General features: G+C 39.8%; 1 protein-coding gene and 4 non-coding genes across 5 annotated transcripts; 1 reads left to right on the top strand and 4 right to left on the bottom strand.

The window, feature by feature from the left end:
- Window positions 1-968, bottom strand: LOC138827987 (olfactory receptor 2B11-like). Its single transcript, XM_070023560.1, has one exon. It carries the CDS (start codon window positions 949-951, stop codon window positions 1-3), a length of 951 nt encoding a protein of 316 aa, XP_069879661.1. The 5' UTR covers window positions 952-968.
- A 4,156-nt stretch (window positions 969-5,124) lies between these two features.
- Trnat-ugu (transfer RNA threonine (anticodon UGU)) lies at window positions 5,125-5,198 on the bottom strand. Its single transcript has one exon. It is a non-coding gene; the product is annotated as a tRNA-Thr (tRNA).
- A 2,326-nt stretch (window positions 5,199-7,524) lies between these two features.
- On the bottom strand, window positions 7,525-7,606 carry Trnal-aag (transfer RNA leucine (anticodon AAG)). The gene has a single exon. It is a non-coding gene; the product is annotated as a tRNA-Leu (tRNA).
- A 1,352-nt stretch (window positions 7,607-8,958) lies between these two features.
- On the top strand, window positions 8,959-9,031 carry Trnam-cau (transfer RNA methionine (anticodon CAU)). Its single transcript has one exon. It is a non-coding gene; the product is annotated as a tRNA-Met (tRNA).
- A 3,766-nt stretch (window positions 9,032-12,797) lies between these two features.
- Window positions 12,798-12,871, bottom strand: Trnat-cgu (transfer RNA threonine (anticodon CGU)). Its single transcript has one exon. It is a non-coding gene; the product is annotated as a tRNA-Thr (tRNA).
- Between the last annotated feature and the right edge of the window lie 256 nt (window positions 12,872-13,127).

The raw sequence follows: 13,127 nt of genomic DNA, 5'->3' as shown, positions 1-13,127 counted from the left end.
TCATTTTCTCAGTCTCTTAGATGAAATAGCTTTCCTCAGAAGCCTCTGCATAGCTCCTATTACCTCCTTGTTTCTTAGGGTGTAGATGAATGGGTTGGCCATGGGAGTGATGACACAGTAAAACAGGGTCAAGACCTTGATAACATCTTGAGAACCGTCCCCAGAAGGCTGCATGTAGATGTAGATTCCAGGCCCATAAAACAAAGACACCACCAGTAAGTGTGATGAGCAAGTATTGAAGGCTTTAAGTCTCCCAGCAGCAGAAGGGATTCGAAACACAGTCCGAGCAATGTAACTGTAAGACACAAGAATCATGGAGAGGGGTCCCATGATCAGGAATGTGGCCACCACTGCTAAGGTAATCTCATTGATAGTGGTGTCCCCACAAGCCATCTTAATAAGACCAGGCAGTTCACAAAAGAAGTGATCCAGCACCCGATTCCCACACAGGGGCAGTTGGACTGTGAGGGTGGACTGAAGCAGTGAATTGGCCAAACCGATGAGCCAAGCAGTGCTGGACAGTTGCAGACAGAGCTTCTGGTCCATGATTACAGAGTACCTTAGAGGCTTACACACAGCCACATAGCGATCTAAGGCCATGATGCCAAGCAGGACACATTCAGTACAGCCTAGCCAATGAAATACATAGGCCTGGGCCATGCAGCCTATGTAAGTGATCTTTTTGTTGGGCCCTCCTAAGTTAAACAGCATTTGAGGTACTGTTGTGGTGGTGAAACAGAGATCCAAAAAGGAAAGGCTGGTAAGGAAGAAATACATGGGACTTTGGAGCTGAGAATCGAGTTGAGAGACCAGGATGATAGCAAAGTTTCCCAACAATGTGAACATGTATGACGTCAGGAGGAGAAAGAAGAGAGGAAGATCCAGCCATGGATATTTGGTCAAGCCCAGGAGAAGGAAATCCTCTGGAAAACTTGCATTCATGGGCTTCATTGAATTTTGAAAGGAGGAACCTGCTAAAATCAAGATGGGGAAGAAGGATGATTTTTAAGTCCTGAAATGGAAGAAATTCTGAAACACTAGGGAAAAAAAAACACTTTTATGGGAGAGAGGTGGTGAATATCCTCAGTAAAAGTCACAAGAATAGTGACTAGAATAATTTTTATATTAACATTATAAACATCTGACAAAGGCTTTAGTAGAAAAAGAATGGTTTCACACTTTTTTTGTTAAGAAAAGACTGTGGCTTTATTGTGTCATGAGACATGTAAAACATCAATCTCTATGTGGTTAGGTAGCTATATTTTCCTTCACTTCTTTGAGGTACAGGGTTTTGGGGGGGGTTAATAAGGGATATGCTAGTACCTTTCTAGTGCATGTACTGTTTCCACATAAACTTATTTTCAAAGCAACTACTTTAATCTAGCATCCAAACACCTTGCACAGTACCTTTGGGAAGCAATGTACCACGCCCACTCCTATGATGGTCCTGTTCATTTGTATATCATATTTAGAGCATCCATCGGAATGAGATAGTATCAGGAAGAGAAAGGAGGGGAAAGAAGTAACTGCCCCCAAAGAATGTCAGATGAAGTTGGGCAGAACAAGCCCAAGCATGTCATTGGTGCAAATCCAAGTGTCATTGATACTCTTTCATAGGAGCAGGTGGGTGAACTCCATGAGGGGTCTTCAACAGCCTTGATCAGGCCCACTGATGCTGAGGACACAACTATCTGATGGAGGTTGATGGTTTTGTTGACACAAACTGAAATAGTAATGTGAGGTACTAGAAAAATGAATGCAATAAACCGGGCATTCATTAAGACAGTTTGGAATTGATTACTTAAGCAAAGAAGACCTGATTTAAAGGTACAGATTTAAGTTTGGCCTATAAGGAATCGCTTGAGGACCCATTCACCTGAAGGTTGATTCCTGCCTCTATCAGAAACATCTGGGTCAATTTGACCAGCTACTCATTTGCAAAATCATGAACTACCTGAACCCATAGCTAGGATAGTTTGTTTTTGCCATTTTAACCAGCAGGGGTAGGAGATGGTAAACAAATACAAGCATGGAATATGTCTCCAAAAACAAAGAAAATAAGCTATGGTTGAAAGGAAGTCAGTGTGTTTCCATAGAAATTCACAGAAGAAAAGAGCAGCTCAAAATCTTGCCCTGACAGAAATTTTCCCCAATCATTTGATGGTTGGGAATTTTCTTTTTTTCTTTCTTTCTTTTTTTTTTTTTTTTTTTTTTTTTTAATTTTTTTTATTGTAGAGATACTATACAGAGGGTTACAGTTACATGAGTGAGGTAATGAGTACACTTCCACTTCCTCTTGAACATTGTTACCCCCTCCATTGTTTTCCCCCTACCATCTCTTTCTTTTTTTTTAAAAGAAGTTTTTTATTGTGAAAATACTGTACAGAGGGGCTACAACCACATGAGCAAGGTAATGAGTACTTTTCTTATCAAGCACTGTTGCCTCCTCCTTTGTTTTTCCCCTACCATGCCTTCCCTCCCGCCTCCGTTTGGGAATTTTCTATATTGTTTGATCCTCAATTTGATCTTCAGAGTACTTGGCTTTTAAAGAATTTTTGTTTGGTCATATGATGGGCACACTCACTCCTTCCTTTCTCTCCTAGTCAACTGATCTTTGGACAGAATTCTGAGACTGAGATGAACACGTGGTGGTCATTTGTTCAGCATAGTGAGAATTCACTTAGCTCATTGAGGTATCTTAGCATCCTTGATCCTGTATGACTCAGAAATCTTATTTTCCTCTCAAACCCTAATAAAACCAAATAAAACCCAAGGATATTGAAGCTGATATTGATGGAAAGAGACATCGCTATTAGCACGTACCTTTTATCATATGGATATATATTAAGCAGATGTGGTCAGCTATGGCAGCATAGTCAGGACAAAGTTTATAGAATTATCAGATTCTAAAAGTCTCAAGTCAGAGGGGAACGGAGCTGATCACATTAAGGCTCCAATAAAAGCCTCCAAAAGTCTTGGTGTAGTAGATAGAATGTATTCTGGAGGCAGTAAATGCTTTCTCTTCATTCCAGATCTGATCCAAAAGCAGATTAAAACCCAGTTTCACTCAACAGACCAGAGATCCCATAGAGACTTTAATGGGTAAACAAATCTCCCCAGAGAAACAGCATCCATTGTCTATCTACCAGTTTGGTGATGATTATAGATTACATCAGTTTCTCCATTCATTAATCTCATTTTAATAACAAGGGAGATAGGGATTTCCCCCACCAATTTTTAAAAATCATTACTGTTGTTGTTAATAACATTAATAATAATTATTTCATTTCATGCTCTTAACAACTCCTTGAGGAAGATACAATTGCTGCTCTCATTTATAGCTGAAGAACTTGAAGCTTAAAATTACTAAGTGATTTGTCCAAAGTTAACAAATAGTAAGAAAGAAAAAGAGAAAAAAGAAAGAGAGAAGGAAAGAAAGAATGAAGAGAGAAGGAGGGAGGGAGAGAAGGAAGAAGGAAAACAATGGGTTCCAGAGACAGACGACTTATATTTGAAAATAAAATTTGCCCTTTTTGAGTAATAGTACAGTGAACATCATTAAATCTATTTTCTCATCTTCAAAGAGATGATTAGAATATTTATGTGACAAGATTATTGGTTAATTAAATGAGTTTATCTGAAAAGACCAGGGATAATGGTAGACTTTCAGTAAATAACACTTCCTTTCCCTGTGATAAAGGGTAAATGACTGTTTACAAGAGTTGATAGCTGGGTGGGCCTGATTTTTAATTCATCTCTGTGTAATATTTGAACCCAGTGTTACAAATGTGATTCACTTGCTTCAAACTCATTTGGAATGCTTATTAAAATGCATGTTTCTGGGACACTGACCAAACAAGAAGTAAAATCTCTGAGGATGAGTCCCAAGCAATGTATTTTAACTAGATCCTTAGGGGATTCGAAGGCACACTCGTGTGGAGAATCACTGATTTGTTATGTTCTTTTTAAAAATTGTAGAACTAAAGTTTAAATGCCAGTGGAGCTAATTTATTTATTTCCTCAAATACTAAAGCCTTCCTTGAAAACTTAAAGTATATAAGCAAATATGAATGATCATTGCTGTAATACAATCTAAAAATATTTGGAAAATATTGTAAAACAGATAACATAATCCTAACTTCCTTAGACTAACTAATAAATTAAATCAGAATTCAGAAAAAGCCTTAAGCATTGGAAGCATTTTGTTTCCAATGGGAAATAAGAGAAGATGAGTAAGAACTATAGTAAAGTTAAAACAAAATTATGACAAGAAAGTTCTGGAAAGACAAAGGATACTCATCTGCACAAAGCTAGAGAATCATGAGTGATAAAGTAGACTGAATAGAGAAACTCTAGAAAGTCATGCTGAAAAACTTAAAGAGACCCTTTAAGGCTGCAGCAAAAGTAAACCTGAAGGTCTACTCACTATTAGAAGATGCGGTATTAGCATGGAGATTATAATCACGCTGTGATTTCTTCTCATACAAAAGAGAGGAAACCAAAATACATCAGAAGGACAGAGAAAAATCCCTCATAGCACACACTCTTCATTTTTCTTTGATTTTTCTCCATAGACTTTATCACAATCTGAGATTTTATTTTTTTTAATTATCTTTCTCTTTCTAGATTGTAAGTCCCATGAGGGGGAGTGGAGACTTGGCCTTATTTATTTATTTGATAAGCTCTACCCCTGGCACGTGGAACTGTACAGTGGTTGGGTGCATAGAAAGAAGTCAATAAATAATGTCAAGTTATGGTCAGAATAATGGAAGATATGAACATATGAAATGAAATCAATCAACCAAAGATCAGTGCTTAACTTAAAAATAAACAATTCTTTCAATTTTCTCTATACCTTCAAAACCTAGGTCTCAACCCCAGTGAGAGGTCATCGACAAATACAGCTTTTGATCTACTGTCATTTTGAGGAGTGCCTAGTTCATTTCTGACTATTCTTTACCATCTCCAAAGGCAAGTGTGACCTTGCACATATCCCGATGCTCTACATTTTACTACTTTGTGTACACTTTGTACTTTTCATTTATACAGATTCTTGAAATCAGCTACAGAACAGGATTTTACTTAATACCTATTTATATCACCACTGTAAGGAGAGGGAAAACAAGGCCCCACTGGGAGTCGAACCCAGGATCTCCTGTTTACAAGACAGGTGCTTTAACCAACTAAGCCATGGAGCCCACCGGCTACTTAGGCTTAGTATACTGTATCTTGGATGTTAAATACTCCTGATCCAAAGTTTCTACGATTTATGTAATTTACCATAAGAAAACAGACTCCACAAAGTGATTTTACTTAGCTAGACGCATTGCGGAACAAACACAAGCAGGAAGATTCCCCGCTGTTTAAATATTACAGCCAAAAACGCTACAATTCATCCAAGGATACCATTCAGTGAGAACTGAGACTATCCATTTTTTCTGAACGACATAGTCTTTAAAGCGCACACTTCCCTTGTCTTTTTAAACTTGGATTCTGCGTTCGAAGGGTTGATGGGGATCTCGGAGGAAGGAACTCCATGGAGACTCGAATGCTGAGTTTGGGTACTTGGCGTCTCACCTGCGCGGGACTGTGGCGGGAGCATCCGCGCGTCTCTGGGCTCATTTTTCTCCACTCCTCATCTCACGCTCACACAGATCCAGTAGGTTATCTTATTTTATCTCCGTGGGCAGCCTGGATAAGACCTCGGGATCTTTTTAAACATTAACTGTGCGTTAGAAAAGGTTAGAGAATCTACACTGATTTATAATTACAAAGTTCGAGGTGAGGATCAGTGGTCCCCTTCATGTTTGCAAATTTGTTTGTATTTTTTGTTTATTTATGGGGGGCAGGAAAGGTCCTGGGCAGGCCTCTGTGTCTGAGCTTTTGTGCCCGTAGCTAGCGTTCTATACCACTTGAGCCACAGCTCCACTTCCGGCCTTTTAAAACGTTTTATCAGGATGTCTTCTGATACTAAATTTCAAAGAAACATAAATTTACAAAGAATGGAAACGCACAAGCGTAAGTATCAGTAAGACAGTGTTTCATACAACGTTAGTGGTGAAAACTTTTTCAAAAAGAATAAAGGATTGCTGTAATTCACTACATGGAAAAAAAAACGTTGTATTCCCATCCCCTCAAACAATGCGTAAGCAAATGAGAAAAAAAATCAAAAGCAAAAATTGTGGGAGGAAAATGTGATTTGCATTTTTAAAAGTTGAACTTTCCTTCTTCATCTCAGAAAAAAAATAATTTCAACTCATAAGAAAAATGTGCAAATGATGTGGACATCAACTTCTTGGAAAAAGAAATACAACTAGCTCTAGAAATATGACTGTTAATTCATACTAATTAATTTCTATTATAACTATAATGAATAGACCATTCATGCTACTTTCAATAAGAGAAACAAAAACGAGTGTGGGGGCAGAAGCAGGAAAATCAACTTTCTTCTTTTAACTGTATTTTTTCGACTTTTCTTTCTTGCTACGGGGGATCGAACCCAGGACGTTGCGCTTGGTAGGTAAGCGCTTTGCCATAACCCAGAGACTTTTTTTTTTTTTTTTTTTTTTTGTCGGTCGTGGGGCTTGAACTCTGGGCCTGGGCGTTGTCCCTTAGCTCTTCAGCTCAAGGTGAGCACTCTACCACTTGAGCTACAGAGCCACTTCCGGTTTTCTGGTGGTTTATTGGAGATAGGAGTCTCATGGTCTCTCCTGCCTGGGCTGGCTTTGAACCGCGATCCTCAGATCTCAGCCTCCTGAGTAGCTAGGATTACAGGCGTGAGCCACCAGCGCCCGGCTCAGAGACTTTTTTTTAAGAAGGAGTAAGAGGATGAGGAAGAGGAGGATGAGGAGGAGGGTGGAGGAAAACGGGAGGAGGAGGAGGAGGAGGAGGAGGAGGAGGAGGAGGAGGAGGAGGAGGAGGAGGAGGAGGAGGAGGAGAAACAGGAACAAGGAGAGAATAAGGACAGGAGGAAAAAAGAAAAAAATTCTCTAAAATCACATATTTGTAGATGCCAATATACAATTGGCTTATCCAAATATTATTTGTGTTGTTAAAAGCGACAGTTGAGATAAAATAAGATATATCCACACAATAGAATGCCATGGAGACAAAAGGAAGAGGCTCTTTCTTGATATGAAAATACATGAAGCAGAAAAGTCAAAGTACAGTAGACTAAGTATGAAAAATATAAAGTGTGAAGAAAGCAATACTCTTCTATTGGCTTGCACGCGCAAAATACATGCTTTAAATGTAACTCTAGACTCCACAGAACTGGATGGGAAAAGAGGTAGACTTTCATTGTGATTGTATTCTTTTACTTACAATAGAGAAAAATTGAATCCATGTGCTCTACTTATTTCTGTATGACTATTTCAAATACGAAGAAGTACCGTTCCTTTGGAGACCAACTGTAATTCTTAAGTGAGATCTAAGCCGTTACAGAACTGTTTAAGTTATGATCCTTTCATGAAACTAGGCGCCTGTGTATTCCCAAGCAATTTATAGATCTTGTTACAAGAAAACTGGCAGCGGTGGGATTCGAACCCACGCCCCCGAAGAGACTGGAGCCTTAATCCAGCGCCTTAGACCGCTCGGCCACGCTACCACCCACACATATTTTCTGCAACTAAATAGTACAAAAGAGACCAGTGTGCTCTCTCTACCAATTTTTTCTTTTTGGTTTTTTTTTTTTTTTTTAAGAACATTTTTATACAAATGATTTCCAACCACCCATCACATCGGCAAACAGGTTCAGCTCTCAAAATTCTAGAACTTCACCCCAGAGACCGGTTCATTCTGAGCTCTGATACCTGACCGTATAAAGGAACCGAAGCCAACACCCAACAGGCATCAAACCCCAGCACTCGGTTTGGAATGGGATTTCTTATTTGCATAGAAAGAGAACAGTGTAGGCAGACCGGTGGTCCGCTGAAAGTCTTCATTCCCAACATTCAGCGAGAGGATTCGTTTGCAAATGGGGCGGGGCTCCCCGTCCTTTTCAAGGCTCCAAACCACAGCGCCATTGGCAAGTGGGCACAACAAATTAATTGATTTGCTTTGCTCCTAAGTAAAATGGAGACAATATGACTTTCCTTTAGCTCTGATATTGTTCAAAAACCAATTGTACTCATTCCCTGACTTACTGAATGGCAACCCCAACTGTACAACACCTTAATAATCAACAATAAGATAGCAGTTTTATTTTCAAGCAAGTACTTTTAAATTGCTGAAAAAGAGTTATCTGACTCGTCATAAACGCTCCAGAAAGCTTGCCATCCTCCTTTGTGTCGTTAATTAGGATTCACAGAGAAGTATTTTGTGTCAAGTGTTCAATGTGTTAAGTGATAGTGTGAGATGTTAGTTCACAGATGGTGAAGCTTTTCAAATTAAGTAACATGATGTCCGCAACACAATTCATTAATTCACAGATGAATTCTGTAACTAAAATAAAGAGAAGGCACATGGAAGATTGATACTTGATTCACAATTGACAGTGTAGGACATTTTCTCAGATTGCCTTACCTTGCAATCCAGAATGTTAGTTTTCCATTCTAAGTTACCCCAGTCCAGCCTCCCCTCCCCCAATGTCATCTGTCTTTATCTTGGGCTCTTTTGAAGTTGCATTCAGGTGTGTGGGTAACATGGGTGGTAAAGAAAGCCGAGGCAAGTGAGGAACTCCAGAGCCTTGTTGCGGCCTGGGGGGTCTTCACACTTGTTCTAATGTATCACTTTCTAGCTACATCTTTACCCATGCTGTGTGAGGCATTTAAACAAGGCGAAAATCCTAACACAATTTGGGGCAGCAGTGAGGAACATATCTAAAGGAACAATAAACAGACGATAGAACATCCATCATCATTTCCTACCTTGTCATAAACAGTCAAACTCTTCAGAAATGCTATGTGTCCACGAAAGAATTAGAACCAATGGATTTACCCAAAACCTTTGACAGCCAGCGCCTTCTTAGCGCAGTAGGCAGCGCGTCAGTCTCATAATCTGAAGGTCCTGAGTTCGAACCTCAGAGAGGGCAGCTGTGTTTTTATACCTTTCTATGTTCATTCAGTTGAGAGAAAATGCCCAGAGGAAGAGAAAATTATCCAGCCTATCATGTTTTATGATATTGTCTAGATTCTAGGGCAATTGTTAATGTGACTACAAATTAATCTTTCAAGAAAATTCTGGGTCTTTTTGCTGTGTCACTTTCTTTGTTCACAACAGTTTTTAAATCCGCTGACCACAGGATATTACAAGTTCTACCTTATAATGTAAGGCTGTGTTAGTTACCTCCTACTACTACCCTAGAAAATTAGCACACATTTTTTTTCCATTTCAAATAAACACAGTGTCTTCCTGCATATTTTTGGAGGTTCTCCCGAGCTAAGATGAAACTAGGGCAGAGCTGCCTTCCTTCTGGGAGCTCCAGGAAGGAATCCATTTCTTCTCTTCATCAGGTTCTAGAGCCCGGCGGCATTGTTTGGCCCTGGGGACATTGGGGACCTCTATTACAGTAGTCTCATCTCTGGCTCTGAGAATCGCCCGCAGTCTAATACATACTTGTTTGGTGACGAAGCCTTGCAATATCAAGTATCTCCCACCAGGTGGCGCAGTTTGAGTAAAACAACACAATTCCTCAGTTAAAAGACACCTGTATGCATCTAACCAGGGGACCAAACTCTTGCTTGGAGTTACCAGGAGCATGAAAGCTGAATTTCAAAAGCAGGAGGCTTCTTCTAGAGTAAAACCTGCAAGAAAACTGTCCACAAAAACCATAACTTCCCTGCAGCTGAAGGCAATAAACATTTGGAAATAAACACGATGTGGACAATTGCTACTGACGCGTATTGTGATTACAGGACAACCATCTCTGAACCATAGAGAGGCAATCACCACCCTTGCATCCATAGAGAAACACCTCTGCTGGGGGTTGGGAGGATCACATGTCCATTTGGGCTCCAATCAGACCTAGGAGCCTTCTTTCACAGCCCAAGCAACACAGCATGTTCCCATGGGCATACGATGGACTTAATACACAATGGAATGGGAGAGATAGTGAAAGCTAGAATGAATGATGTCCCAAGCAACAATTACACACACACACACACACACACACACACACAAAGCTCACCAACTTGAGGACACTTTGAGTGTAAACCCTGTCTCAAAAAAAGCCATTTGGATCTTAAACATTGCACCCAAGTGGGAGAGTTATAAAGCTATGCAGGGCAACCCTGAGCTTGTGAGGACTACCTTGGCTGGATCTGAGGAATCTCAATATATGTCCATCCATTCTTCTTTGTCTGATGAATGCATTCCCCAGAGATGATTTGTGATTTGGGGTTGACGTAGTGCCACACACAGAGACCCTCACATTCTAATCCAGAGACACAGTGTCCTTCAGGTTATAAAAGATGCTAGTACCAAGAAGAAATGTTACCAAGAGGAAAAATCAAGGACAAAAATCACACTATTTGGAGGACTTCATTTTAAAAACAAGCAAAAAAAAACTCCACAAGAGCTGGACACCACCTGTAATCCTAGCTGCTCAAGAGTCTGAAATCTGAAGATCTTGAATGGATGCTAGCCCAAGCAGGTAAGTCTGTGAGACTCTTACCTCCAATTAACCACCAAAAAGCCAGAAGTGGAGTGCTGGCTCAAGGGGTAGAGTACTAGCCTTGAGCCAAAATGCTCAGGGATAACACCCAGGCCTTGACTTCAAGCTGCAGGACTGGACCTAAAAAAGAGAAAAGAAAAAGCACACAAGAAATCCCTCTACATTGTATATGCACTCCATGTACATGCTATACACATAAGTACATGCTTCTGTAATCAAGTTTATAGTTAATATTCTTTAAGATGCAGCACTTCAGACAAGATGTATTGAACAGAACCTTTGCCTGGCAATAGCACCTCAATGAGAATAAATTTCTCCCTCTTTTTTTTTTTTTTGCTGATAAAACCTCCTTATGCATCAAACTCCTTGAAGATGCAGTTTATTATGACATTTGTCATCCTGTGAGAAGCCCTGTTTATTGTTCAGTTGGGCATTTCCCTATGGAAATTGTCACTGTACGACCCAGAAAAGCAGCCCAGATAGCTATACCTGAAAAATCCTCACAAGAGCATTTCTGGCCTGGGGACCCTTGTCGAGTGAGAAGAGGGAGTGGAAAAACAATGTTGAATTTACCTCTCCAGACTGAAGTCCCTTCCATCTTGTTCACCCAGGCTTGCTCTTGAGGCTTGGTCAGAACTCAGCACCATGTATCTTCCTCAAGCCATCAATGGGTCCAGGTATCAAGTGACTGCCTTGATCCATGTTAGGTGACAGATACAGCCTAGAGTCAGTCCTTTGCTTTTAATAGAATTCATTTCCTGGCAGGAAAAAAAATCCCTGCATTAAAATAAGCATCATCAATATCTATGGACATTTGGTGCCATACCCTGGATGATTTCTCTTTTGGCTATTAAATTGAGATAGCATGGAATTAGACTAGACAGCTCTTTATCAACAGGGCTGTGACAGGTGTTACCTGTGCCTCTCTAAGATTATGTCTTCCTCTGTAGAACTCATTAGACAATCATGAATTTACCCATGAAAGAAGGATATTTTATCTGGGGGAGGGGGGTGGTCCTAGAACCCACTGTCAGGTAAACAAAACAACCTCTTGGGAGGATAAATTGACAGCTGGTTTCATTCTGCTCTCACTATTTCAATAATAAGGCCAATTTAAACCCCTAACATACTTATTCACCATGAACACCAGATGATTGTGCAGTCTTCAGATGTACCCACACCCATTTCTAGGTTGTATACTATCCTTTGCTTGCTTTACTGATGCATTTTCTTAGTCTTGACCTTGAGATGTCCTAAAATTCTATTTTGTGACTGTAACATGAACCCAGGACCCAAGGGCCAGGTAAAGACCTCCTCCCTTTTGGAGATCTCCCTGGAGCTTCACTGGTTCTTGTAACAAGTCTCCAGTTTATAAGATTCCACCAGAGGATAGACTTCCTGGATAATTGCCAGCCAATAATTATAAGTTGCTTGAGTGTCAGTTACACCAACCATCCCTTGTTCCTTCATAGTTGCTTGCTTTTTTCTAAAAAATCACGATTTGGGGAGGTCACACAGATGAGCTACATATTTTATAGTCTCTTACTAGCTTTGCTATAGATAACCACTCTGAAGCATGTGCTATGATGTTAATGGCTATCTACATGACTTTTCCTAGTGTCCTCTTCAAAATAACAAGCATAGAGCTGGCCAAACATCAGTGGTAGAGTGTTTATTTAGCATGTGGAGAGCTCTGGATTTTATTCCAAGCAATGCAAAAGAATAAGAAACAAAGCAAAAAGAAAAAAAAAAAAGAAACTTGCCCCTACCGTGTAGTTTTCTTCTATAAATTAATAGTAGGTTGATTATTCAATAATTTCTTATCTTATGAAATCAGTTATAGAGCTGGAGAATGTTAGGATCTGGATATACATACATACCTATATTATGTACATATATATACACATATATAGATATCAGTGCTTTAAAATAGGTACATGGTGACTGGAGGCTGCTCCAAAACATGTCAGCATCATTTAATGTTAAACGTATGTAATAAGTGATTGAGGTAAGACCCATGAATTATTTTGGCAGTGTTTGAATCTGAATTGTTTGAATCTACTTCTTTTCAAAAGTAAGAAAACTCACCGGGTTTCAGTCAAACAACTTGTATTTGTACAGTTGTACAGTTATGCTGTAGGCACTGTGAGAAATCTGGGAAATCAAAGAAGGAAAAAGGAAAGGAAGGCCCTACTGGGAGTCGAACCCAGGATCTCCTGTTTACGAGACAGGCGCTTTAACCAACTGAGCCATAGGGCCACAGCAAGGGGGAGAAAAAAAAAGAGCCAAATCTATCTTATTTTATTTCAATTTGGGTGAAAAAATTGAGTTCACACTATCTGGTGATACTCGGTTATGTTCCAAAATCACACCAACTCCAGCTGTTTCACTCCTCCTCTGCATGTGCTACAGATATAAAAATACATAAGGGGAAAAATACACGAGGGAAAGAAAACACGAAGGCAGTTAACAGAGTCAAACAACAGATTTTTTTTTCTATCATTGCAAGGACAAA

Source organism: Dipodomys merriami, unplaced genomic scaffold, assembly GCF_024711535.1.
Source record: "Dipodomys merriami isolate MVZ:Mamm:240054 unplaced genomic scaffold, mDipMer1.0.p SCAF_16, whole genome shotgun sequence".
Classification (NCBI taxonomy): domain Eukaryota; kingdom Metazoa; phylum Chordata; class Mammalia; order Rodentia; family Heteromyidae; genus Dipodomys; species Dipodomys merriami.
The sequence above is the reverse complement of the archived record's forward strand: the minus strand, read 5'-3'. Positions and strand labels throughout refer to the sequence as shown.